Source organism: Trichosurus vulpecula, chromosome 9, assembly GCF_011100635.1.
Source record: "Trichosurus vulpecula isolate mTriVul1 chromosome 9, mTriVul1.pri, whole genome shotgun sequence".
Taxonomy (NCBI): domain Eukaryota; kingdom Metazoa; phylum Chordata; class Mammalia; order Diprotodontia; family Phalangeridae; genus Trichosurus; species Trichosurus vulpecula.
The window spans coordinates 147,972,139-147,999,551 of record NC_050581.1 but is presented as its reverse complement, the minus strand read 5'-3'; the positions used below and the strand labels follow the sequence as shown (position 1 = coordinate 147,999,551).

Below are 27,413 nucleotides of genomic sequence, written 5' to 3'. Positions count from 1 at the left end.
CGGAGGCGTGAAGAGCGAGGGCTGCTGTCACCGGAAGTAAGTGATAAAGGCTTTGCTCCTCTAGTTTCTCTGCCCTCGCCTAGTGGATTTAACTTACAGGTCTGTTTGGGGAGATCGGCGGCGGGGGCGTGGCTTTAGCCGCAGGGCAGGATTGGTGACTCTCAGGCCCCGCCCCCGCGCCTGACTCTCTGCCCAGGCTTGTCCTAGGGCTAAAACGCGCAGCATGGCCCGAAAGCGAGCGTCCTGCGTGGCGCAGCTGGGCCAGCGGCCCCCCAAGAAGGCCCGGACCCAGCAAGCGGAGCCCGGTGAGTGGGGGGCCGGGCGGGGCGTCAGGCTTAGTGTCCGCTCGGGCTGGTGTGTGTAACTGGCCGGGGTGAGCCCAGGCAGGACCCTCCCCTTCCCCCCCAGCCCCGTCTCGGAGAACTCTAGCTGGACCACCCACGCGACGCTTCGTTTCCCGCCTCCGAGCCTTTGCCTAGGCTGTCCCCCATGCTTGGCATGCACTCCCTCCATCTGCGCTGCACTTAGGTGCCCGAGCTTCCTTCAAAGCGCCGCTCAAAACCCACAAGAACGGCAGGGCTTTCCCGAGCCCTGAAACTGCTAATACCTTCTCACCCTGAAGTTACTTTGTATTCCTTTTGTGTATGTGTATATATCAGCCATCTATTCATCCATGCATCTGGATAGCTGTCCATCTATTTAAATATCTATCATCCGACTAACCACCCATCCATCCATCACTATCCATCCGTCTGTCCCATCGGTGTCTATCTATCTATTTATCCATCCATCCATCCATCTATCCATCTGCCGTCTTCCCTGAAAGAACGTAGGTTCCTTGTGGCCCAGTGGATAGAGCGCCAGGCTTGGAGTCGGGATAATCTGAGTTCAAACCAGTCCTCTGATACTAGCTGTGTGACCTTGTGCAAGTCACTTAACGTCTGTTGGCCTCAGTTTCCTTATCTGTAAAATGGGGAGCAGTAATAGTATATCCCTCCCAAGGCTGCTGTGATGATCAAATGAGATTTTAATTGAAAAGTGCTTGACGTGGTGCCCGGCACATAGTAGGTGCTTATATAAAGGTTAGCCATTATTATAAATCAATCAGTCAAATAGGTATTTACTAAGCCTGAGGCTGTGCGACAAGCAGAGATAACAAGTGAGCAATGAGCTGACCTTGTAATGGGAAAGACAGGAAGTACATATTTTAAAAAATGTGGACAGTATAAAAATAAATTTAATGAACATAACCCTATTTATGCCCAAATTTATTAAGTAAGAGATTGTTTGGGAGGGAGGGCAGCAGCAGTAGTGCTCCATGCAGAAGATGGCACCGTTCCATATTTCTTTATGTGGCCCCTGAGCCTGGCACAAAGCCAGCATTTAATAATGATTGTCGTTTGATTAAGGCACTTAAGGGTGTCTAAGCCTCTGTGTCCATTCAGTTCCACGAATACTTGCCAGGGCATATTCTTTGGGTCCTTAGCCCCAGAGAAAGCAAGGTCCTGGCCCCTAAAGAATTTACATTCCAGTAGGGGGAAATCCCACACACATGCATTTGGGTTGGACTGAGGCTCCAACTCCTCCATCTCTGAGATTCATGTTTCTGTTCATTGTGATTCAAAATGAAACATGAGCAGATGCCTGAGAGAGCTTCTGTGCCGCATCACAGGAAGGAAAGTTCATTTCCAACAGGCACAATCAAGGAATGTTTTTCTTAGAGGCTGAGGAAGTTTGATGTGGGTCTTGAAAGATATGTAGAATTTTTGTGGACTGAGATTGGGAGTGGGAGACAATGTGTAGGGAACTATTTGAGAAAAGTTACCGACAGAGACGGGGAAAAAGCAAAGAAGAAATGTGTTGGGGGAAGTAGTCGCCCATTTTGGCTGGGGGTATAGAGTTTGAGGAGAGGAGCATTGTGAAATAAAACTGAATAGGTAGTGAGTGGTGCCAGATCCTACAGGACATTGAGTCCTAGACCAGGAATTTGGACTTTGATACATAATAGGAAGTCATTGAAATATTTGGGGCATAGCAGCGACCTGACCATATCTTTAAATGAGGAAAATTAGTCTTGCAGTGGTAGAAAGTATGGATCGGAAGATGTGATTACTTATAAAAATAAAGGGTTGAACTGGATAAATCTTAAGGCCCTTTGTAGCCCTGCTACGCTATCCCAGTTATATGAAAAGATCCCATAGCATGGCAAGTTTATTTTCTATTACCCCAAAAAACATAAAATCCCCAGTAAGCTTATGTTGCATAGTATTTGCAAAGCTTAAATTGTGCCGCTTATTTTGAGATTTTTATTTAATAATTCTAACTATGGTGACAGCTCTGAGATAGGAAATTCAGGCTAACATATATATTTTGTTTGTATATGCATTCTATAAATAAGGAAACAGGTTTAGAGATGTTAAGTAGGTTTGCCTCTTGTCTCAGAGCTAGTATGTGTTCATGCCAGGATTTGACTTCTTGTCCCTTCTAGAAGAATCCTAGGTTTTCTAATTCAGTTTTAAAAAACAAAACTTAAAGGGCTTACTAAAGATACCCTATGAGTATTGCTGTGGATACAAAGGAAGTGACCCAGGCCCAGCCCCTAAAGCACTTAAGCCAGGCTCTTCTGAATAAGTTGTGGATTCCGGTTTGGATTCCTGAGGTCTGACTGAGGAAAAAGCGGTCCTCAGAGCTGTAATCAGATTTCCTGAGGCCTGCCAGTTAGAGAAGCTGGGTCTCCATGGCTAGACATGCAAGGCCGAGCTGTCTCGTGTGGGTGAGTCAGAGAGCAGAGAAGCAGCAGGTGCTCCCAGCTGGGCTGCCGAGGTCACTTCTCAACAAGAAGCTTCTTTCCTTGATCTCAGCCACATCCTCCTCAAATGCAAACAAGGGGAGTGCTTTTTTGTCAGTAGAAAGACACAAATCAAAATCCTCAGATTGTCTTCCTTATAATTTTCTTGTTCACATTAGAATGCCTCTGTTTTCTTCCCAGGTCTTCTCTAGGTTTTACATTCTTCTTAACATCCTTATTGAATGTCCACATAGTGTGTTGTGGTCAGGGGTCCTTCTTGTCCGTGGAGACATCCCTGGGAACAGGGAAGGGCTTACTGCTTTTCTAAACCTTCAGGCCTGTCTCCAGTACCATGACCGACACTGTGCATACACAGGGGGTCATTTTTGCTAACTCAAAGAATGGTTCAGAGATGATGGATACCCTTGGAAGAGGTATTGTCTCCATTTTCAGGATGGAAAAATTGAAACACCACCAACCTAGTCCAGTGGCTTAAGGCCAGATCCCAGAATAGAAGCCAGAAATCCAGATTCCCAGGCTGTTTCTCAGAGGTAATCATTTAACAAATTTTAGTTCATCAGGCACCTGTGGTGTGCAAATCGCCATGCATACAGCAGCCAGAGAGGAATCAGGTCCCTGCCCTTATGGAAGGACACCTGTCTTTGGCCCAAATCTGAGGACTTCAAGGAGAGCATTAACTGCTAGAGCAGTCAGGAAAGGCTCTCCTTAGGAAGTACACCTGAAGGAAGCTTGGGGAGTCCCAGGGAGAGAGAGGAGTTTGAGGAAGAACAGGTGGGCCGCTTTGGCTAAAACTGAGAGTGCCCCAAGGGTGGCAATGAGGACTGCATCTAGAGCCAGGCTGCGAAGGGTTTTAATGCCAAGCTGAAGAGCTTGTGTTTTATCTTAAAGGCGATAGAGAATCATTGCAAGTTCTTGAGCAGGGCAGTCAGACCATCTCTCCTGACCCAGTCACACCCACGTGTTAGCAAGATTATTTGGCAGCCATGTGGAGAATAGATTAGAGAGGAAAGCTATTAGAATCAGGGAGAACAGTTTGGAAATGATCCAGGTGAGAGGTGATGAGACCCTAAACTAGGATGGTAGCGTGTGAGTGGAAAGAAGATGAACGTGAGAGATGTTGTGTAAGTAAAATTCACAAGACTCGATAACTGATTGGCTGTGGGAGCTGAGGGAGAAGGGCAGAGGTTGAAAACTTGGGTGAAAAGAACTGTAGTGGCTTCATAAATACAAAAAAGGGAGTTTGGAGGATGGGCTTGTTTAAGGAGCAAAGAATGAAGAGTAGGGAATGTGTGTTTATAGAGCACCTACTATGTGCCAGGCACTGTCCTAAGTACAGAAAGAGGCAAATGACAGCCCCTGTTCTCAGGGAGCTTACAGTCTGATGCTTGTGCACAAGGTGAGGCTCTGTGCCAGGGTTATGTCCATGGCAATGCCATGATGAGCTGGGGAAAAATTGGAGAAAAAGAATTTTGGGCAGCACTTTGACTGTCCTTTCCCCCTGCACCTTTGCCTTCTCCTTCCTTCTTCCTTCCAAACAGATGTCTTTGAAGATCAGAAGCCAAAGAAGACTCGTGTCCCCAGAGCCCCGAGTGGGAGGAGGAAGAAGAGGAGCAGCGACTCTGGGGGGCTCCGAGGTGGTGCCTCAAAGAAGGCGGGAGTCAAGGCACAGAAGAAATCTGAAAAGCGTCCCAGCGTGAAGGAGGAAGCCTCTAGTGAGGGAGAAGATTTCACGTAAGATTGGATTGTTATTTTCTACTATCTTGTTCACTCAAAATGGTGGTTTTAAGAGCTACCTTTCTCTTCCTCACTGAAGCTGTTCCAGGAAGTGTCGGGGCTCCACAGTGCATAGAGTGCTGGGCCTGGAGTCAGGAAGACCTGAGTTCAAGTTCAGCCTTAGACACTAGGCAGGCTACTTCACCTCAGTTTCCTCAGCTGTAAAATGAGGATAATAATATGCCCCGCCTCCCAGGGTGGTTGTGAGGATCTCATGGGATGACACATGTAAAGCACTTTGCATAGTGCTATGTGACTGCTAGCTCCTTGTGATTAAAGCACTTTGAAATCTTCTAAATAAAGAGCACAGAATGACATAATCTTGGGGCAGTCCATAGAGCACCGGGCCTGGAGTCAGGAGGACCTGAGTTCAAATCCGGCCTCAGACACTTGACACATGTACTAGCTGTGTGACCTTGGGCAAGTCACTTAACCCCAACTGCCCTGCCAAAAACCAAAACCAGAAAAAAGAATTACCCATCTTAAAAGGGGAACAAATCTTGGAGATCATCTAGTTCAAACCCCTCATTTTACATAATGAAACTGAGGCCCAGAGAAGAGACTAGCAAGAGCCATTACCATAACCTTCCCCAGGCCAGTCCCTTTCTTACCACCCTAAGATGCTGGGCCCCAGAAACAGTCACAGAATTGAGAGTTGGAAGGGACTTCAGTTGTTGAGTCCAACCCACCCAGGAAAGAGAACCCTGGCTCTGACAGCCTGACCAGGGGCCAGTCAGTCTTCGCTTACAGCGGCCATCCTTTCCCCACATGGATGGCTCTGATGGTTAGGACATAAAGCAGAAATTCACCTCTTTGCAACTTGCCTTTTATTTTGCTCAGGTCAGTGTTAGAGATGGGAGGCCATGGACAAGGTCGTGCCCTGGACACCTCCCACTAAGCTGGAGCCATCAGGGACTTGTAGTGTCACAGGGCCTTTCATCCACTTAGGATGGTGATGGCACTTTGCTAAAATCCAGATAAACTATCCGTAACTTTCTTCTGACTGTTTCAGGAAGCAGGGTCAGCCTCCCACGACCCAATCTCAGGGAAGCCATGCTCGTTCTTCATCATCACCGCTTCCTTTTCTAGATGCTCACCAACCATCCCTTTAATATTCCTTCACAGAGTTGTCCCAGCAATCCCAGTCACAATCGTTTGCTTCTGACCTGCCAACTCCATTCTCTTCTTGTTTTTGAAAATTGGGAAAACATTTCTGCTTCAGGCCTGGGTATAGGGTAGGATTTAAGGAAAGAAGGAAGCTTAGAAATCCCTTCATCTAGTCCCTCATTTTACCGATGAGGAAATCGAGGTGCGCAGAAGCTGAGTGATTCAGCAGAGTGCACGGCCAGATCCTTCGCCTTCTCTGCTGCAGTGCACAGATCTTTAGGGGCTTTGGGGTCTTTGAGTCTGTCTGAGGAGGGGAGAGGATTTAAAATTCATTCATTCCTTCTTGGATTGTTATCTGCTCCTCTCTGACATGTTGAAGGCAGGGATGTTAGCGTAGCCCCTGCTGAGGGCCAGGCGCTGTGCTGAGCACCGCCCAACAACCCTGGCAAATGGTGCTCTTATTCCCATTTTACAATTGGGGAAACTGAGGTAATGGATAACATGTATATAGCAGCTACTGTGCATCAGTGGTGTGCTCAGTACTTCACAGATACTGTCCCCTTTGATCCTCACGAGAGCCCCGGGATGGTAGATATTATAATTGTGACCCACAGGACACTGAGGCCAACACAGGTTACGTGACTTGCCGAAGGTCACACAACTAGTGAGTATCCGAGGCTGAATTTGAACTTGGGGCTTCCTGACTTCTGGCCCAGCGCTCTGTCCACTGTACCACCCAGCTGCATTGATACCTATAATTAAAGCCTACTTAAATTAGTAAATATTAATCTATCAAAGAAACCTTCCTTCATGAATTTATCAGTGCTTTGTTCCTGCTGTGAACATTAGCCTTATTCAGCCTGCGTCTAGCTAACTAGCCACTTTAGCCAGCTGACTTCCTCAAGTCAACAAGCCATGTACCAGGCACTGTGCTTAGTGCTGGGGATAGAGAGAAAAGCGAAAACCAGTCCCTGCCTTTAAGGAGCCACATTCTAATGGGGGAGATAGCGTGCAAACAACACTACAAACAAGACATAGACAAGATAAAGAGGAGAGAATCTCAGAGGGCAGGCGCTCGAGTTAAGGAAGATTAGGAAAAGCTTCTTGGAGAAGTTGGGATTTTAGCTGAGACTTGAAGCCAGGAGGTAGAGACCAGGGGAAGAGAATCCCACGCATGGGGGCAGCCAGTGAAAATGCACCATCTCAAGCTGGGAGAATCTTATGTGAGGAACAGCAAAGATGCCAGAGTCACTGGGTTTCAGGCTGGAAGCGTAGGAAGGGCTTTAAAAGCCAAACAGGATGCTATGTTTAATCCAAGGAGCCACTGGAGTTTGTTGAATGGGGAGAGAAAAGGAGTAACATAGACTTTTAGGAAGGTCAGGTCTACAGCTGAATGGGGGATGGATTGGGGTGGAAAGAGACTCGAGGCAGGCAGACCCACCAGTGGTGATTGCAGTAATCCAGGTGTGAGGGATGAGGGCCTGCACCAGGGTGGGGGCAGTATCCAAAGACAGAACGGGGTGAGTTCTTGAGATGATGCACAGGTGAAATCGACAGGCCCAGGCCACAGCTTGGATATGAGGGGCTTAGCCAGACTACTGGGGGTCCCTGGTCTCAGTAATAGACATTCTTTCTCTGCTTGGTCTGTCCTGCATGAGTGGTGAAGCCAAACTCTTAAGCAGTGCAGATCTCTTCCAGGAGATTCTGCGTTGTTCTGGGGCTTGATACAACCAGCACAGTGTCTTCTGTAAACAGAAGCATCTGGAGGACTTCCCCACTGCACAAGACCTCCTTTCTCATGGTGGCAGAAAGCATTATGTCTTGCCAATGAAAATAAATACAAGTAAGGCAAAAAAAAAAAAGAAAAAGCCAAATTATTTTTGATACCATGTTTCAGTAATGTTTAAGGACCCAGAGATTGTGTGGAAAGCTCACATCCAGAATGGTTAAGACACAGAAAAGGAGGATAAGTGCCAGTTACCTAGGAAGTTCCTAGACTACCTTCCCTAACAATGCCACATCCATTTGGTTCTACTCCTTATGCCCGTGGGCCATTACCGTAACCCCAGGCTCACCCCTGTCGTATTTCTGTGATTGCCTTCATATTTATCTTTGACGTGGAACGTTTATGATCCTGTCTGTGGACTTTTTTCCATCACTTTTTGAGGTAGGTTTGTTTATAGAATCATGATTATTGATACAGCACATGGAAAACAGGTCAGCAGATGAATTGGTGGCAGATTCACTATTATAGCTCAATCTTTTAATGAGAATTTCAGAAAAATACTTAAGGGAGAAATCAGGCCCAGCGTAAACAGAAAATGTTTTTAACCAATTGCAAGTGACAGTTTTTAAAGGGTCGTCATTTCTTCCCCTCAAATCTGATAAAGGAAACACTGAAATAATAGAGGGGTGTTTGAGCCTTTTGCTTGTTTCTTCCTGTGATGTTTATAGTAACTTCACAAGTGCTGCCAAGAAGGAGATCCAGCCAAAGACAGAAGCCTCCGTGAAAAGAGACGGCAGTAGAGAAAATGATGAAGATGAAAGCGAGGATGATTGGGAGGAGGTCGAAGGTAAGGCTGCCCCTCAAATCATTCTTTTGGTTGTGGTCTGTTTTCTATATTGTAGCCCTGTCATTTTCTTGTGAGTAAATGCTTGTCCTGCCCACCTCATTGAGGTTTTCCCCTGGGCTCACGCTTTTAGAAAGCACCCTCCCTGTTATAGCTGCCTTGTCCAGGTGTACGGAATAGTGGGATCAGCACCATGGTTGAGGGAGCCCGGGGGCTCAAGTGGAATCCTAGGCTCTCGGGCTGCAGGGCTATCACCCAGCCCATCCATGGGCATAGGTGCCAGGTTCCTGGAGGGCCAGGACCACGTCTTATCTGTGCTTCTCACCCAACCTTAGCACAAGGGAGGTGCGGGCTGGGTGTTTGTTCAGGACAGTCAACACCGAGGCTTAGGCAGACTTTCCAGAGATCCTGCAAATAAACAGAAAATTGTCCTGTTCAGGGTTACCTCAGGCTACTGTTCAGTGCCCTCAGGGCCTTCACCTTTTCCTCACCTGTGCTGGAACTGAAAATCACAGTTTCTTTGTCAGGAATCTTGTTTGACTTGGATAGGCTGATTCTCCTTGTATTTTGGGTGGTCCCATCACGTCACCCCCACTCAGTGGCTCCATCACCTTTGGGAGCAAATACAAAATGCTCTGTTCGGCATTCAGAGCCCTTCATCACCCAGCCCCCTCCTGCCTTTCCAGTCTTCTGACACCTTACTCCCAACCTTGTACTCTTTGCCTAGGAGCCGCCGGCCTCCTGGCTGTGCGGAGAACAAGACCCTCCACCTCCCAGCTTGGGCGTTTTCTCCATTGTCTCTTTTCCCCAGAGTACTCTCCCTCTCATCTCTACCTCTCGGCCTCCCTGGCCTCTTTCAAGTCCCAGTGTAATTCCCACCTTCCTGCAGGAGGCCTTTCCCAGTCCTTCCTAAGTCTAGTGCCTTCCCTCTGTTGAATGCCTCCTAGCTGTCCTGTCTGTAGCTTGTTTGTACAGAGCTGTGTGCCTGTTGTCTCTCCCATTAGATTGTGAGCCCCTCAAGAGCAGGGCCTGCCTTTGCCCCTCTTTGTATCCCCAGCGCTTAGCACAGGGCCAGGCACATAATAGGTGCTTAATAAATGCTTTAATAACCAACTGAGCCACAACAGCAGTGAGACCTTGGTGACTGACTAAGCAGGCTGCCAGCGGGAGGCCGAGGCATCCACACAGAAGGAAGGGGTCAGATTCGTGGCTGTGCCACTGAGTCACCACCTTGTTTGCCTTCAGTTGGATGGGACTGGTTCCCTATCTGTAGGATACAGCCCATCCTCCGGGAACTGCCAAATACTGTAATTGGTAAAGGAGCTGCTGTCTCTCCAGAAGAGGCTTTATTTAGATCAAGTGGCTGATATCTTCTAAAATAGCATGCCCCCCTTCTCAGTGGGTGTCTGTCTGCAGGCTTTCTGAACCACGTGTAAGGCTGATACTCACCTTTTGTTGATAGAACTTAATGAGCCTGCACCAGATGAAATGGGAGGAACCCCGGGCCCCTTTCAATCAGCTCTGTCCACCAAGCCGGTGGAGATAGAGATCGAAACGCCGGAGCAGGTGAAGGCAAGAGAGAGAAGGTGAGACCAGCCCCCTCCTTCTGGCTCTGTGCTTCTCATAAGGCTACAGCCATCTAAAGCCATGGGAGGGAAGAAGGAGGCAGGACCCCCGAGGGAGAGTCTCTGACTGCTCCTTTGCGGCCGTCTTTGCGGGCTTGAGGCAGTGCTTCTGTCAGCACGGAGCCCCACTTTTCTTCCATCACCCTAGGTGGCCTTGGCCATCTCTGAGGCATCGGAGACAGAGCTCCTCAGCACAGCCCTGTGGTTTGGGGCATGAAATCCCCAGCAGATTGTATGTAGTCGGTCCATGTTCATTAACTACCCAGCTGTCTGATGAGTGGCATATTGGGGGCTGTGCAGAAACGGAAGCTGTACTCTGTGCCCACCAGGGGCTTTCAGGTTACTGAAAACCAGGCACACACATGTGAAAATAGCTTAACTCATAGGACACAACCTGCAAATGAGTGTAAGTGAATGTAGTGCCCCCAAGCATGTGATTAAGTGTGAAGGGTCATGAAGTCCAACGGTAAAGATGATAGGTTGGTTCATCAGGGAGGGCCACAGTGCCTGGCACGTAGTAGGCACTTAACAAATGCTTGTGGATTGATGTATTCTGACCCACTACACTAGAGAGGAGGGTGGGAGAAGAGCCAGACAAAGCATAGCAGTGAGAACAAGCACGTCGTACACAGTAGGTCCATAGAGGATCAGACCTGCTTAGAAGAATGGAGAATCAGTAAGATGAGGAACAGTAATTACACATTTGTTGTCTTGAGTAAGAGCGATGGGCTGGTGAATCCTGACCTGAGTTCAGTGTTTGCTTTTGGATACCCACTGCAGAGAAAAAAGGCAGACGGAATTGGAAACATACCTTCGGAGAATGATGAAGCGCTTCAATAAGGAAATCCGTGAAGAGACGCACAAGGTCTGAGCCTCGGCTCTCATTCAGTTCACACAACGTTTATTGGGCCCCTTCGGTGTATGTGGTGCCAGGCGAGGTTCTGGCCTCACAAAACTAGCACTAGGGGCACTCTTCACCTACAGAAATGGTTTAGATGAAACAAGCTCTGAGATCTCTTTGAGATCTCTGATTCCAAGGGACAATCTGGTCTGCTTCCCCAAGGTCGGAGGAGGATGGGACTGCTGCGGGCCTGAATGGGAGGGTGAGATTGGAGCAGGCAGAAAGTAGGAAGTGCATGAACAGACATTTAGAGGTAGAATGAGTTTGACACACTTGGAAACAGCATGATTATTTTTGGAAAAAAGACCAGATTGATTTGTGAGCCTGGTGGTGGGATGTGAATGTCAGAAAGATAGACTCCAAGGAGGTGGGGAACCTGTGGCCTCAAGCCCACATGTGGCCCTCTAGGTCCTCAAGTGCAGCCCTTTAACCAAATCTGAACTTAATCCAACAAATCCAAGGATTTGTTCTGTGAAGTTTGGATAAAGTTCTCCACCCCTGATTGTTCTTGCAGGTTCTGGGGCTGGGGAGCAATGTTAGGTCAGTGGTGTTTTCAGCAGACTAGCACAGCATGCTAGACAGATTGGAGGCAGGAAAACTGAGTGGGATACTATTCCTGTAATCCAGGGTTGAGGCAAGGAGATGCCGAATGTGGAGCTGGCAGTAGAAACCATTGGGGAGGCAGAATACCAAACCTTGGGGAAGACGCAGATCACAAAAGCAGACATATTTCAGGTGAAAATGGGACATTAGTTTGACAACTCAAAACTCCACTTGCTTTGGCTCAAAGGTTTTTTTTTTTCTTCTTGTCTCCCTTGTCCTCATTCCCCTGCCAATAGGTACACCTGCTTTGTCTGCTAGCAAATGGTTTCTTTCGGAATAACATCTGTAATGAGCCAGATCTCCAGGCCATCGGCCTCTCCATCGTACCAGCTCACTTCACCAAAGTGCTTCCTAATAAAGTGGATGTCCCTTACCTTTCAAACCTGGTAAAATGGTATGATCCTCCATCCCACCTCCTGCCCGGCCTGAGCCAGGGGCTTCCCTTTAGCCTAGAGCGCAGCCATCTAGTCATCTGACTCTCAGGAATCCATGGAAAGGCTGCGGTCACTTGTAGTGACGGGGTTCCCTTCCCCCTCTCTGTGGAGCAAGAGGCCATTTGATCTGGGAAACCAACCACTTCAGTGCCTTGTTCCCGACAGGTTCATCGCCACATTCACTGTCAATGCAGAGCTTTCCATAGATGAGCGAGACAGCCTGCGCTCCACCTTAGGAAGGCGTTTTGCTATTTATTCAGCACGAGATAATGAAGAATTAGTCCATGTAAGTGACTCAGGCTTTGTGCTAATGTTCTTAATAATGCTAAATAAACATAGTGATTAACTTGGGGGCAAGTGATTTAGAAACTCTTTCATAAATTATTCAGTAACGATAGTTAGAAATCCCAAGAAGATGCCCAGTTTAGTTCACATGCTAGATTTTAGTCTTGGACACTGAAGGCTGACCAGTGTTCCCTGCAGATAAGCACGCCTCGGGTCATTTGAGTGAACTGAGGACAAGTTTCAGTCTGCTGTCTTTGAAACTAGAAGAGATGAAATAGAGAGGTCATCACACAGGCCCTACAGAAAGACCCCCCCAGGTCAGGCTCATTTGAGTACATCACAGCACAGCTGTGTGTTTGACTGCCTCAGTGATTTCTTTGTCACTTTGGAGACCTACAAAGTTCCTGCTGCTTTGGTCCTCCTTTGGCCAGACTCACTGAGCAGAGAAATGGAGGCCAGGCTTTCCCAGCAGCACCAGCTGCATAGCACCAAAGGCCAACATCTTGAGTTTACGTCTTTCCACCTTGGTTTGAAAAACCTGAAATCGGCTGAGCTCCCTGACAGTGGACGTGATAAAGAATGCCTGGCCACTTACTTCTTTGGCTTTCTATTGATCTGTCTGTCCTCGATTGTTATCCTCAAGCCCAGATGTGTTTTGTTGGGGAGCAATTCAATGAATATTGATTGATAATGATAACCCTTTATAGCTTTTGGGCCTTTTCATACTCACTGGTTCTTCTTCAGTGCTCTGTGTGGTAAGCAAATCACATGTTAGTTTCCATATAAGAGACCTGGGGTTCAGAAGAGTTCAGTCACTTGCCCAGTGTCACGTGGCTACTCAGTGGTGAAACCAGAGCCAGACCTTTGGCTTTCTTAATCCTAATCCATGCTTTTCTGCCTCTGATAGGATCACCTACGATGGGCCACACACTGGGCGGGGGAGGGGGTTGGTCAGATAGTGCAAATTGGGGCCTATGTCCTCTCTTACCAATGGCCCTCCCTCCAGTATTGACTTTCCATCTCTTATTCCCTTTGTCATTTTTCTGGGAGTGAGATGAAACCCCAACATTATTTATAGTTCTCTTATTAGTGATGTGGATCAGTTCTCCACATGGTTTTTTAATTAAGGAACAGGTGCAAGGTACTGTTCTGGAGACTGTTGAGGATGCATTCAGTAACAGATCAGAGCCTTTCTCCAGGACCTTATGGTCACAAAGGAAAATTAAGACGTAACTATATCTTCAGTCTAATGAATAGTCCCAAAGAAGGCAGAACACGGTCAAATGTGCCATGTTGAGGAAGGTATCAAGAAAGTGTGATGGTAGTTAAGTGAAAGACAAAATTACGTGGAGTATGCATTGGATCAAATAGCCCCTTCCTAGTCTGAGATGCTCTGATTTGCATTTCTCTTCTAAAAACTGTTTGTTCCTATCTTTGACAGCTTATCTATTGAGGAATCACTTTTTTATTTCTCTCTCCATGCCCCAAGATGTTTAGCACAGGGGTGAGCACTTAGGTCTCAATTAATATTTGTTGAGTGAATGAACATCGCTACTCAATGGGAAATTACTTACATTGATGCTAATCTTCACAGTGTTGCATATCTGAAATGGGGTAGAATTTTGCATGAACTTTCTGAGTGATATGAACTTTTCTCTTAGGTAATGAGGCTTTATAATCCTTTTTTTTCCACACAGATATTTTTGTTGATTCTCCGATCACTGCAGCTTCTCACCCGGCTGGTGTTGTCTCTGCAGCCCATTCCTCTGAAGTTGCTAGCTGCAAAGGTGGGATTTTATGGGGCCCCTAAGTAAAGGGTGGGTTGTTACGGAGAAGTGAGTACGGTGATCTCACACTCTTTTGAAAAGAATAGCCTTTGTCTGGCACCTGAGAGTTGGAATTCCACGAGGTAGCTTTTTCCAGGTCTACCACACAATTCACTTGCAGGGAAATTGATCAAATGGTTTGGGACCTGGAGGCAGTATCCAGGGAACTGGGTTCTATTTTTGGCTTTGTCCACACAAATCACAGCACCTCTTAAAGCTCTGATCTCCTTTCTGTGAAATAAGTAAGACTGTCCTCACCTCTTGGAAGGCTAAGGTGCTGAAGGAGTCGGGGACAGACGCTGAGCTGAGTAAAACACGTCCTTAAGACTCTCAGATGAAGTTGCTAGGTTCTGTCTGTGTTGAGGTGGTGGTCCTTATTTTGGCTACCATTTTCTGAAAACTTGTTGATTTTATAGTTTTCAGAATTTCACGAGGAAGAAGGCTTTTCTACAGGGTGGCGAGTGCAGTAAAGAGGGACAAGTAAGGAGAAGGGGCATTTGTCTCGAAGAGAGCTAGGTGATTAGAAGACACTTTCTGCTATGTAGTTGTTATGCTTATGGGACTCTGGCTTTCCTACAGTTTTTAGCCAGTGCATTTGCTCCATATCAGACTGACTAAATCTGATATGTATAAAGTGAAATAGATCTCATATTCCTTGGGTTTTCCTAACAGTCAGTGGTTAGGCCCTATCTCTGCCATAGTTCCTTGAGGGTAAGGACTTAGTTAACTTTGTACTTTTCCTAATGCCTATTATTGGACTTCACATATAATAGATTTCATAAATGTTGAGTAAACAAAGGAATTAGTGCTCATAAAATGAAAAAAAATAAATAATCACTTTCTCTGTTCCAGGGCAAGAAAAAGTCTCAGTGCAGCTCCCCAGAGAATCCTGGAAGTTCTTCTCAGCCCCCCAGCCAAAAGGCCCAAACCCAGATCAGATCAAAGACTAGCACAGGAGAAGCGGCAGCCTCTTCCAAGAGGGCAGCAGAGAGCAAAAAACCAGAGCTGCAGAAGGCAGCAGCAGGCAGGAAAAAACAGCCTTCTCCCAGGGAGGAGGAAGACACGGCGATAGAGAGGGAGAGAGCCCAGAGACCCGTAAGGGAAAGACGGAGGACATCAAAGGTGTCCTACAAAGAGGAGAGTGGGAGCGATGGGGCCGAGAGCAGCTCCGATTTCGAGCTCTCCAGTGAGAATGACAGTCACTTATCCGATGAAGATTCTCAGCCTGGCACCCGGAGACCAAGGAGGTCAGCGCCAGCCCAGAGGACAAAGGCAGCATCTGCAGGCAGTAGAAGGAGAGTCAGTACATCAGCAAAGAATAAAAGAGTTAGTGGTCGGCCTTCCATCCTTCCAGCAGCATCCCTAGAGGCTTCAGGCACCAAGAGGGGCAAGATCATTTCTAGCGATGAAGAAGAAGAAATCGGGAAAGCAGTTGGTGTGGACGAGTGGCTAGAAGTGTTCTGTGAGGGGGAGGATAGGTGGGTATGTGTAGATTGTGTCCATGGCGTGGTGGGCCAGCCCTTGACCTGTTATAAATATGCCACCAAGCCCTTGTCCTACATCATTGGCATTGACAATGATGGGTGTGCCCGGGATATCACACAGCGGTATGACCCGGCCTGGATGACAGCTACCCGCAAGTGCCGTGTAGATTCACAGTGGTGGGCTGAGACCTTGAGACCCTACCAAAGCCCTTTTGGGGCAAGGGAAAATAAAGAAGAAATGGAGGTAAGCTTTGACTACCGGGAAACTAGCTGCCACTTGGTGAGTGAAGCTGCAGCTGGTGTCTGTTCATACACACAGGTAATATCAAGTGAAAGAAGTTTGAGAGGATGAGTAAGATGTGACTGCCAAATTACCTTCCCACTACACAGACCAGAAAGAAAAGAGGGGGGCCACAAAGAGCTTTCAGCTCCTAGGAAGGAAGGCAGGGGCTGAATTTAGCTCAGTATTCCTGTGATGTGAAGGCCAGGCAAGGGAGTGACCTGATCCCAAAACAGGACCTTTCACGTGCTAGATGATTCATGAATGCTGGAAGAAGGAAGCAAAGGGAGAAAATAATGCATTGAGTGTACATGACACACTTTTGGACCCAAAGTGAGACTGGGGCGTCACATATTGTAGTGAGAACCTGCCGGCAGTGCCACAGGAAAAGGCAGACATTATTCATGGTCACCAAGGACTAGCAAAACATGATTTTTCTAATGTGCTTGGAGCAGAGTATTCTTTCTGCAAAGAGAGCTTGCCCGGGACTGGCTCTTTCTTCATTTTATTTATAGCAATTATAATAGTGATTCATAGGCTACTCTGAATAAACTAAAGTGCATCCAAGGGAAATTAACCTTTAGAGCCTGTGATGTATAACCTTCCTTCGCTAGGTGACCGCTGCTTCAAAATTGGATCCCAGCCTCTCTCCTCCCTCCCCTTCTCGCCTCCTCCCCCACAGAGAAATAGTCAGGAAAAGGCAGTGATGGAAGTTACTGAAAGATTGGGAATTCGGCTTTCTGAAGAAAGGCTAAAGGAACTCTGTGGAAGGGCTTGTTTGCAAAGCACCATTGAATAGCTCAGGGCAACTGGTTTTTCTGTTTCTACTAAGAATTAAACTGGAGGCTTAGCACCTTTGTTTCAGTAAAGAGGCTCGAGTTAGACGTTAAAGAACTTTCTGGTCAGCTTCCTGAAGGAAGTTGTACATTCTCTTCCGGTGGGGACTTGTGATCCGAGCAAGCAGATGATCAGCCATCTGCCCACAATGATTTATTGACATGTGTAGCTGCAGAGAATGGGTCACATGTCTTCCTAAAGTCTAATCTGACCCTAGAATTTTATGTTTATTAAAAACCTGTTTTAGTGGGACAGAGGTAAACTAAGATCATTGCAAAATTATCAACAAACTTGATCATTAATCCTCAACAACACTTGGTAACCAACATGTAATAGTTGAGAGAAGCCCAAATTTTATTTTAAAAAAACAAAACTTGCTTCCTTTTACAAAGACCTTACTTAACATTATGTCTCTGGCCTGTGCAGTTCCAGGCAAAGCTCCAGAGCCAGCCCTTGCCAACTGCTATCGGCATGTATAAGAACCACCCTCTTTATGCCTTGAAGAGGCATCTCCTGAAATATGAGGCCATATACCCAGAGACTGCCGCTATCCTTGGGTACTGTCGTGGGGAAGCTGTGTATTCTAGGTAAGAGAACCACTGTCAGTGTGCATGTCATCCTAGCTGGTGAGCAAGGGGCCAGCTTCAGTGACAAGGCCTGGTGAGTAAGAGAGGAGAGTTCATTTGAGTGGGAGGGGGAAAGGGGGGCCCACACAGGATAGTTGGAAGAATAGAAGTTTTATGAGGAGAAAGTGGATAAGAGAGAAGACTTGTGAAGGAGAAGTGAGTGGGAGGGTCTTTGGGAGAGAAAGAAACCCTCCTCAAAAGTTAAATGTTTTATTGAAGATGTGGTGGACCAGCACCAAATTATCTATCACCAGTGAAAGTACTTCACTGTAGGGGCAGCTAGGTGGTGCAGTGAGTAGAGCACCAACCCTGGAGTCAGGAGGACCTGAGCTCAAATCTGGCCTCAGACACTTGACACACTTACTAGCTATGTGACCTTGGGCAAGTCACTTAACCCCAATTGTCCTGCCTTCCCCACTCCAAAAATTAAAAAAGGAAGTACTTCACTGTAAAGGGAGTTAGGGGCTAGGGTTATGCCAGTAGTAGACATTTCCACATTTTATTGTTGAGCTGCTATTCAAATAAGAGAACTTTTGTAAGGAGCCTAGCACAGTGCTTGGCCCATAGGTGCTTAATAAATGCCTGTGGGTTGATTGAGAAAGGGATTGTTACTTCATGTCTCCCCAGTGTTAATCATAGTGCTGCACACAGTAGGTGCTTAATAAATGCCTGCTAAGTGTTGGAAGTATAATTGTAAGAAGATTCCCAAGGTTGTGGCTTAGTCCTAACCCCAGGAGTGGGAGTAGCCAGGAGTGTGCCCTGCCATCCATTATGGATTGGCTCTTTACTACATGTAAGCCCTTTCCCCCAGCTGGATTGTATGCTTCGTGGTGCAGGAACCATGCCCTTTCTCTTGTTTGAATCTCCCCACAGTGGGCATCAGAGGCTGGGCATCTACCACATACTCAGCTTGGCTGCTGTTGCCGCTTTTGAATAATCCCAACTCTTAACATGACATAGTCTGTATGTACAGAGTAAATGGCAGCCCCAGGGCCCTTGAAGGCAGAGGACGAGGACAGCTGGGGAAAGGAAGGGAAATCCAGAGGCTGGTGAGACAGAAAATGAGTTCTGGGGCCTTTAGATGGATATGTTGCTAGGCAGGATGGGAGGTCAAAGTCGGGCATTATTCTGTCTAACTGGGGCAACCCTAAAGCCCATTCCAAGGGGTTATTTCACATTCTTTCAATAGATAGATATCAGAGGTGATAGCTTCCTTCTGTTTATTCTACTAATTAATATCTGTACTTGTGGAAAATGATGGATGTGGAAAAAAAAACATAGGTCTCTGGTTAGTTATGGAATAACTGACTTTTCACATTTATCTCCCCCTGGGTGACATCTTTAGGGACTGTGTCCACACTCTGCATTCGCGGGATACCTGGTTGAAGGAAGCACGAGTAGTCAGGCTTGGGGAAGTTCCATACAAGGTAACTGGGCTCTGGCTGGGTCGGGTTCTGGGTAGAGAGGCGCCTGGTGTGGCAGCTTGACCACGGCAGTTTGGATGTCAAGATTAAGGGAAAGGGAATGTATCTAGGGGCTGTTAAGTGAGAGGAGAATGAAATGCAGCTTCAGGCTTGGAGAAGGAACCAGCGTGTCACCTGAGAAACTCTCTGGCCGGGATCTGAGTCCAGAAAACAATGACCAGGTCTAGATCAGGGTCAGCATGGGAAAGGGCGGAGCACTTCTGACTGTGGGTCTATTGACAACAAATGGTCATTCAGTGACTCTTCCAGCATATCAGAGAATGTCAGAGCTGGGCAGCTTAAAAAAAAATATCCTTGATGCCCTGATTCCAGCCCTCCCAGGTAGGCCAGGTGTCCTACAGAAGAATCTTGAGTTACACCTACGGGGTCTGGCTCGTGTTCAGAAAGGAGGGCAGAACAAGAGCAGCTGGGCAGGGCTAGTGTGGGACACAGAAGCCAGCTTGTTTACATGCCCAGTCCGCGGCTGCTGCCCTAAGCAGAAAGTGCCTTTTAAGATCTATTTTTTGGAGGTTTGTTACATATGTCTGGTTCTCAGTTCTGACATTTTAACTAAGGTCTAAATCAGGGCTTCTTAAACTTTTTCCACACATGACCTCTTCAGCACTTCTTAAACTGTGGGTCAGTTTCCATGTGGAGTCATGACCCACAGTTTAAGAAGGGCTGAAATGAAATGATAGGTTTTACCTTTTAAAAAAAATTTGCTTGCCCCCCCTCATGTTACAGACGAAGAATCTGCGGTTTGAAATTGAGCAGTTTGCAAAATATCACCCTAAAACTTCATGTCAGAAACATCACTAGAAATGATGATTTCTAATTTCTGATTCCTAGTCCATTGTTCCTGTAACACACTTTGCCCAAGGGTCTGGGAAGCACTGTGAAGTGCCCTCAGGTGAAGTCCTGGGCTGAATCATTGGCTTTCAGGTTAGCAGCACTGGTGGTTGGGGCACTGGGGTCTAGAAGGCAGCCATCTACATTGCAAGCAGCTTCAGAGTGCCACAGGGTAGGGAGGAGAAGCGCATCAAGGAAGCCCCTACTCTCTAGTGGCTCAGACCTAGAAGCTGCTCACTCCCAGCTAAAATGGGGAAGGTGGGTAGAGAGGGGATTTGCTTTCAAGGGAAGAGGCAGCCAAGGCTGTGGCCCTTGTTCTTCTCATCAGCCCTGTCTGTGGGCACCCTCTCTGGGCCTGGGTCGGCTGTGCCCATGCTCTGCCCCAGGTGTACTCCTCTGGAGCCTAGGGCCCAGCTCCATTTTGGGGGTCCCCTTTCATCATTTAGACCATCCCATCCTTTGGCCCTCACTGCTGGCCACCAGTAACTTCTGGCTCTTTTCTGTTCATTCCAGACCACTCTCCCTGCATTTCGGTTCCTGCTATTTCCTTTCAGGTTTATTCCCAGATCTGCTTCTGAAGCCACAACTGTGTGCCCCTTCATTCCGCATTAATGGGGTAGGAGGCCTGGCTAGCCAGGCTCCGGGAAAAAAGCCCTAGCTTTCCCGCTAATGCCTTCTGCCTTGAAACAAGTTCGGTTTTTTCTACCTTCTCCCTGACTCCCATCAAGTGACAATAGAGGTTTTGTCCCCCAGGAACATCCACTGGATCTGAACAGTGGGTCCTCATTGTCAGTGCTTTCTCTGTAAGATCTGTGTTGTTCATTAGCTGCCGCTTTTCCTGGTGCAGATGGTGAAAGGATATTCCAATCGTGCCCGGAAGGCCCGGCTGGCTGACCCCCAGTTCCGGGACCAAGATGACCTGGGTCTGTTTGGCCGCTGGCAGACAGAGGAGTACCAGCCACCTGTGGCAGTGGATGGGAAGGTAAGAGCCCAGCAGAAGAGTGGAGCGAACCCCCTCTGAACCAGTTTTCTCGGACTGGCCTCATCGTTCTTTATCTGTGGCAGGTCCCCCGGAATGAATTTGGAAATGTTTACCTCTTCATGCCCAGCATGCTGCCTATTGGCTGTGTCCAGCTGAAACTGCCCAATCTGCATCGAGTTGCCCGAAAGCTGGGTATCGACTGTGTCCAGGCTATCACTGGCTTTGACTTCCATGCTGGCTACTCACATCCTGTGTAAGGAAGAGACCAGACCAGCTGGGGTCCAGCTTAAACACCAGGATGGAGGTGGTTTTCAGTGTGGGAGTAAAAAGTCATTCCAGGGCCAGCATGGATGTAAGCTAGCCCAGATTTGGCTTGAAAGATTGGGGACCACAGGGCATGACATGGGAGGGCAGTTTAGGCATGGTTACTCCAGCATGCCAGGGGGTGGTGGTAGTGGTGGCAGCGACATGACAACTCCAGGAGGGAACTTGTGATTCTGTGCCCGTGGGATATGGCTGGGACAAGGTGCATTGTTGGATGGAAGCCCTCTTGCTGCCAAACCCTGAGCTTTTACCCCAGGAAACAAAGGCAGCTCTCTCAAATCCTGAATATTTAGAAGTGATCCAAAATGCTATTTTTATTCTCAGCCAAAATCCTAACCCTCTGTCGTGGATGTAGCCAATCATGAGGCTGAGGTGCTACCCTGAAAGCCCAAAATGAGGGATGAGGATGGAGAGGGAAAGAGAGGACTTGAGACTCCAAGTCCAGGGATAGAAATTTCTGTTGTAAGCAGTGAAGATGGGTGTTCTGTCTGTTTTTCCTTGTTTCTTTCCATCCATATGGAAGAATCTTTTAAAGTGTAAACCAAATGCCACCTTCCCCCCTCCCCTCCCAGTGTTCTGTCATAGGAGGTCAATGACAGTCTCCGATGTCAAACCTGACATCTCTCAAAACCAGCTCCCATCCTCCGCACCTAGTAGGCACTAGCAACGTGCTTGATGACTGTTAGGAAGTAGTTATTGCCAAAGGAAGATTAGTCCCCATCGGGGGGTAGGCCTCTCCCTCCTTCTGCCTCCTAAGAATACGTGTTGTGTTGTCTTTTCTGCAGAACCGATGGGTACATCGTGTGTGAAGAGTACAAAGACGTGCTTTTGGCTGCCTGGGACAATGAACAGTCACTCATTGAACAAAAGGAGAAAGAGGTAAAAAGCTTCTACCTTAGAGGGGGTCTGGGCACTGTGGCAAGATGGGGAAGAGTGCCAGGATGAAGCTCTGGCCACTGCAGCCACAAAGGTGCCCCACTCCCTGGGCCTCGGATCCTGCCATCAGATGAGTGAGTCACATTAGAGGATCTCGGATGTCCTAAAAAAGGATAGGATCCTAGAGGGTCCCTCCAGCCCTGAGAAAGGACAAGGTTTTGTCATTCAGGGAATGCAGAGAAGTGATACCGTATGAAACACAGCAAGGAACCTAAAGCTTATAGAAAATCACAGAATGTCAGCTCTGGAAGGGACTTTTAAAGGTCAGTTAGTCTAACCTTATTTTATAAAATCAGAGGAGAGAACAGACTTCTCAAGAGGAGGTAAGTGCCAAAGCTTGGACTTGAACTCAGGAGTCTTCCGAGAGTTTTGATTCCAAGGCCAGGGCTCTTAGCACGAGTTCATGCTTGTCCCAGTCACAAAGACTATATGCTTCCACTTCAGAAAACCAGGTATCAGGCCAAGTCAAGCTGCCTTGGGTTGTGGAGAGAAGGGTGACTAGACCAAGACTTGGAATCCTAGTCATCTCCCTTGTGCTGACCTCGAGGGGCCTCAGAATTTTAAAGATAAAAGGAATGTCTGCAGCTTCTGTTCCAGTATGTACTGCAAAGAGGATCTCTTCAATAGCCCAGAGACACGGGCACCCAAATGTTGGAGACCTACCTTCAGTGAGGGGGATCCAGCCACATTCCGGGTCTGGGATGGGTTTAAGTTCTAAGAAGTTTTCCCCATACCGAGCCTCAATCTGCTCTTGAAACTTTTTTCCATTAATCGTTTTTCCCTCAGGAGCCAAGCAGAGTAAGTCCAATCCTTCTTTAACATACCACATCTTGTTTCCCCTGAATCTTTTCTTCTCCAGGCCCTACATTCCTAGTTCCTTCAGCCTGGTCTTCATGCTAGGAACTTTTTTTTTCCTCATTAGCTTTCCTCTGGACTGTCTCTGGCTTATCAGTGTCCATCTTAAATGAAATGCCCAGCACTGAACACACTATTCCATGTTGGGTCAGCCTGGGGCAGAGCACATTTGGAATTGTCACTTCCTTATTTCTGAAGTTATTCCTCCCTTCATGGAGCCCAAGTGTGCCTTGTGACTGCCATGTTAACTGTTGACACGCACTGAACTTGCAGTCTACTAAAAATACAGATCATTTTGGGATGAACTGTTACCTAGGCAAGTTTCCTCATCTTACACTTACAAATCTGGTTAGTTGGTTTTTTTAATAGAAATGTAGAACTTGACGTATTTCTCTGTGAACTTCCATCTTGACTCAGTTTGGCCCAGGTCAGAGCCTGGCACAGTCTTGTGGGATCCTGACTTTCATCCAGCCTATTGGCTCCCCCTCCTACTTTTGTGCCCTTTCTGCCTTTATCGAAATGATTAAGAAAAATATGAAACAACTCTGGGCCAAGCCCTGATCCCTGGGGCTCTCCGCTGAAGACCTTCCAAGTTGTCGTGAACCCATAAATGATTCCTCTTTGGATCTGGACTTCAAGAATATCACAGAATTGTAAAAAAAAAAAAAATTAAAACAAAATGCAATTTTGGGAATCAGTTAAATTATGTAAAATTGGGCCAGATGTAGAATATTAATTTCTAAACTGAAATCATTCTAGAATCCCATCTTAATTTTTACCCTGAAAATGCCAGCATTAACATGTAACTTTCTTTTTTTACTACCCTTTTGTTGTTCAACATAGAAAAGAGAGAAGAGAGTCCTAGGCCACTGGAAATTACTGGTGAAAGGGCTCCTCATAAGAGAAAGGCTGAAGCAACGCTTCGGTAACAAGGTAAATACAGGCTGTTCAGACACCTGTTTATGGGGAAAGATCCCAGATCAGATTTCTGAGGTGATGGATGCATTAAGCATTTGAGCGGCTGCTCCACGGTACTAAGCACCCAGGACCCCTGAAGTCAGCCTGGTCTCCGTACAGGCAGGCATCACCTAATGCTAGCAGATTTGAAGAAAATGCACTCTCGCCCCCCAGTATTACAGGGGGATAGAGTTATAAAGGGCATGTGGATACTGTGTTCCTTTGGGGTTTCCCAGTGTGATGGCTAAGTTTAGGCATTAATTTTATGGTGGTGTTGGGGGATCTTCCCTGTATGTGGACTGCTGGACTAGACTGGGTCCCAGATGAGTTGTTGCATCAAGAGATTTTCAGGGCAGCAAAGGCAGGCAGCCATCTGTTGCTTGCTCCCCTTAAGAACTCCATGGAGTCATGGAAGCCTCCTACTATAGCTCCCCGGATACGTAAATTCTGTATTCACTCTACATCTGGGGTCAGAATACTTAAGTTTAAATCTGCAGTCTGCTGCTGTTTTAAAGAAATTTCACCTTTGAGAGCTTAGTTTTAGACTCATCAGCAAAATGAGAGGAGGGGGGAAAAAACCATAGGACCAGTGGTTCCTAGCCTTTTCAAATATTAAAACCACTTTTTAATGTCAAAAAATTTCACAGACACCTCCCTGCCCGTATAGTATTTTTATTTATGCTTCATATTTTGTTAAAAAGTGACCTAAATATCAAAAAAGAAATCCTAGGAGTGTACATGGACTCCTGCACTAACTCTTAAGGCTCTCAGTGGGTACAAAGCCCACAGACTTTCACATGTGTCCCTCCTCTCCCTTCCCCTCCTCTTTTTTCTCCTTTCCAAGGCTAGTCTCCCTAATCTTGCCCAGGCTGAAAATAAAATGGCCACTAATGGGCCAGGTCCCAATACTTAGGAGCATGGAAGCTGTAATCTTTCTATTGCTATAGTCATTGCACAGACGATTTTCCAGGTGCTGCTTGCTCTGCTTTGCAGCCATTCATGTAAATCTTTTCATTCTTTTGTTCATTGTTACTTACAATACAGTAATATTCTTTGACATTCACATACCAGTTTATCTGTTCCCAAATCCATGGGCATCATCTTGGTTTCCAGTTTTTTGACACTACAAAAGGTACTGCTATATAGCTTTACATACATGGGGCCTCTCTTTTGTTGTCACCTTCCAGGGGGATATACACGCAGCAGTAGAATCTTTTAGTCACTTTTTTCCAGCATCACGTTTTGTGACATTCTAATGGTCCCACCCAAAGTGGTGGGACAGATGACCAAGTTAAGCCACAGTGTGCTTGATTGTCTCTTACAGGTCATAGTGGTCACACACAGGCAGTGTCCTACGGGCCATTGTCACAACATTGCCATGCCGTGGTAAGGTTTTCCACAGCAGCCTGTGAGAGGTGGTACAGGTCTATTATCTCTGCGTTAGAGAGGACACAGTGAACTTCAGTTGCCTAAAGGAAGATCAGCTTTTCCTCTATGATTGTTCACTTGTGTTTCTAGGGAGAAGCTGCCACAGCAACTCCAGAGGGAGGAGCAGGATTCTCGTCGGACGAGGAAGGGACCAGCTCACAGGCAGCAGCCAAAACTTTGGCTGCCTCCTGGCCCCAGAACCGAGAAACTGAAGAGCAGCAGAAACGCAAAGGAACTAGGAAGACCAAAAGGGAAAAGAGAGAGGAAGCCAAACACCTGTTCCCCTTTGAAAAGTTGTAATTTTGAGTAGACAGCACCCAGATAGTCTCCCATCACTGTGGCTGTACACTCCCTCGACTGGCCCAAATAAAGGCAGCTGGGCAGCGGCTCAGTAGACATAGGGTGGAGAAGAGAAGAGGAAGTGGTTCCAAATTCCCGGGATGGCTCAGGTATGCTGCAGGACCACTCCTCACATAAGACTTTAGCTTTCACTCAACCTCTCGGCCCTTTTTAGTTTTTAAAGCCAGATATTTTTCTACTTAGGAATCTTACCTTTCAAGTGGTATCTTTCAACAATCTGACATGCTGAGTAAGTGGATTTCTTTGGAAGTCCTTAGGAACTTTGGGCAGTGCTGGAAAATGTTCTTTGTGAGAAGCATCAGATTTTAATAGATTCTGCATGTGTTCTGCAAATGCAAAAGCCCTCTGCTGTCAGTTTAAACACAATTTCCATTTAACAAACAGCCATCTTCTTCCCTCACTGACTTGTCATCTGCAAAGGTTTAATGCAAATAACTTTTCCCTGGCCTTAACTGTATTTTTTCCCTGAATTTTCATTAAAACAGAAGAATTACAGCTTAGTTCTTACAATATTATGATCTTTGGATTCACTTTAGGATGTAGGTGCCTATGAAAAGGGCTAAAATCAGAGAGAAATAAATCCCACAAATGTCAAATACTGAAGAAACAGCAACAATCTTGATTGAGCCCCCAACTATTGTCCTGGTTAAATAGAAAATGTTTTACATTGTAGATAGTCGAGGAGCATAATTTTTTAAAATCACTTTAGGGGGACCAATAAAGCTTAAATAAAGACTGATTTCGTTGTTTTCTTTCATAGAAACATGTTAAAAGAACCGAAATTATCTGGTCCTACTCCAGGGGTGAGGAACCTGTGGTCTCAAGGCCCCATGTCCTCCAGGTCCCCAAGTGTGGCCCTTAGACTAACTCCAAATAGTTCCTCACCCATGTCATACTCCCTCATCTTACAGATGAGGAAACAAAGTCCCAGAGAGGGAAATTGATTTGCTCAGGGTTACCCAGACAGGGAGGGGCAGAGCTGGTTTGAGAACTAGTCCTATCTTCCAGCCCAGTGGTGTCAAACTTGAGATAGATATGGGACCCACTGAACTTCATGGGATTCCTGAAAGCCAGATTGACTCAGAAATCCATATATTAACATCTGTGTTCTATTATATTTTGGCTAAATATTTCCCAATTAAATTTTAATCTGGTTCTGGGGTACTAAGGAGTGTTGGTATCTAATACCTCTGCTCTCCCTAGCCCCCTAAGATTCCTTTTCCTCACCGTGCAATAGTCATACCTCAAGGAACCTTCACCCAAGAGTTGATTAGTGACTCAGAACCCCAGAAGCACTGTTCTGCACTCATTAGAAAGATTTTTGCTTTGTTTTGTTTTCCTTCACAAGCATATGCATCAAGTACATTCACACAATTGGCCTTTTAGTAAGCTCTTCTGAACAGAAGGTAGGGTAGTGGGCCTTGGGGAATAAAAGGCAAGACAGCCAATCGACCAGTGATATGTAAAACATATTTGTTGGAATGTGTTGAACCTTTCTTAGTCTCGTTTTAATTCTTTTAATAACTCATCTTGACGCAGCATTTTTAAAATAACTGGCTATTATGTGCAGCCCTATGACAGGCACTATTAGGAATCTGAGTGAGCAAATTTTGGCAAAACAAAACTTAGGGTGTGACTCATGGGTAACAAATCCCTCTCCAGTATAAACATATTGAGAAACAACTGGTGTTCCCATAGAAACCCCACTGCTGCAAAGGCAGCCCCACTTTCTATAGAAGGCATCTTACCCCCATTTCAATTTTTAAGTTTTACAAGAGGAATGCCTCACCAGTCATGAAAGCACTTAAAAGTTTAGGGCAAGGTTGGGAACTCAGTGAGGGCCCAATATACAGATCACCTGATCTCACTGGACCTAGCGAGGAGAGGGCTTTGTCCAGGACCACACAACCAGACCCATCTTCTTTAACTACCTGCTATACCACACTGCCTCAGTCTCTCTTTTGTGGCTGAGGACAAGTTTCAGAAGTCATGAGCTGTCAAAAATGTATTCCCTTTGAGTCTTCTGATTGAACTTCAATCAGATGTCAGTCTTCAAAGCCACCTCTGCTGGTTAAACAAAGTAAATGTTTTGTCTGAAA

General features: G+C 46.6%; 1 protein-coding gene across 1 annotated transcript; it reads left to right on the top strand.

Moving 5' to 3' along the window:
- The first annotated feature begins 26 nt into the window (after positions 1–26).
- Positions 27–26,053, top strand: XPC (XPC complex subunit, DNA damage recognition and repair factor). Its single transcript, XM_036738096.1, has 16 exons — positions 27–305; positions 4,348–4,540; positions 8,144–8,262; positions 9,722–9,845; positions 10,665–10,749; positions 11,625–11,782; positions 11,988–12,108; positions 13,805–13,894; positions 14,786–15,661; positions 16,961–17,121; positions 18,506–18,587; positions 20,320–20,454; positions 20,538–20,707; positions 21,564–21,657; positions 23,413–23,502; positions 25,045–26,053. The coding sequence occupies exons 1-16, from the start codon at positions 224–226 to the stop codon at positions 25,252–25,254; spliced, it is 2,790 nt and encodes a 929-aa protein (XP_036593991.1). The 5' UTR covers positions 27–223; the 3' UTR covers positions 25,255–26,053.
- Positions 26,054–27,413: the final 1,360 nt, after the last annotated feature.

What these genes read in the sequence shown, in the direction of transcription:
- XPC (XM_036738096.1), top strand. Translation starts at nt 224, where the DNA reads ATGGCCCGAAAGCGAGCGTCCTGCGTGGCGCAGCTGGGCCAGCGGCCC. An exon ending in TCCGTGAAGAGACGCACAAG is followed by an intron (nt 10,750 to 11,624) that starts GTCTGAGCCTCG and finishes CCCTGCCAATAG; the next exon opens with GTACACCTGCTTTGTCTGCT. An exon ending in TTGAACAAAAGGAGAAAGAG is followed by an intron (nt 21,658 to 23,412) that starts GTAAAAAGCTTC and finishes TGTTCAACATAG; the next exon opens with AAAAGAGAGAAGAGAGTCCT.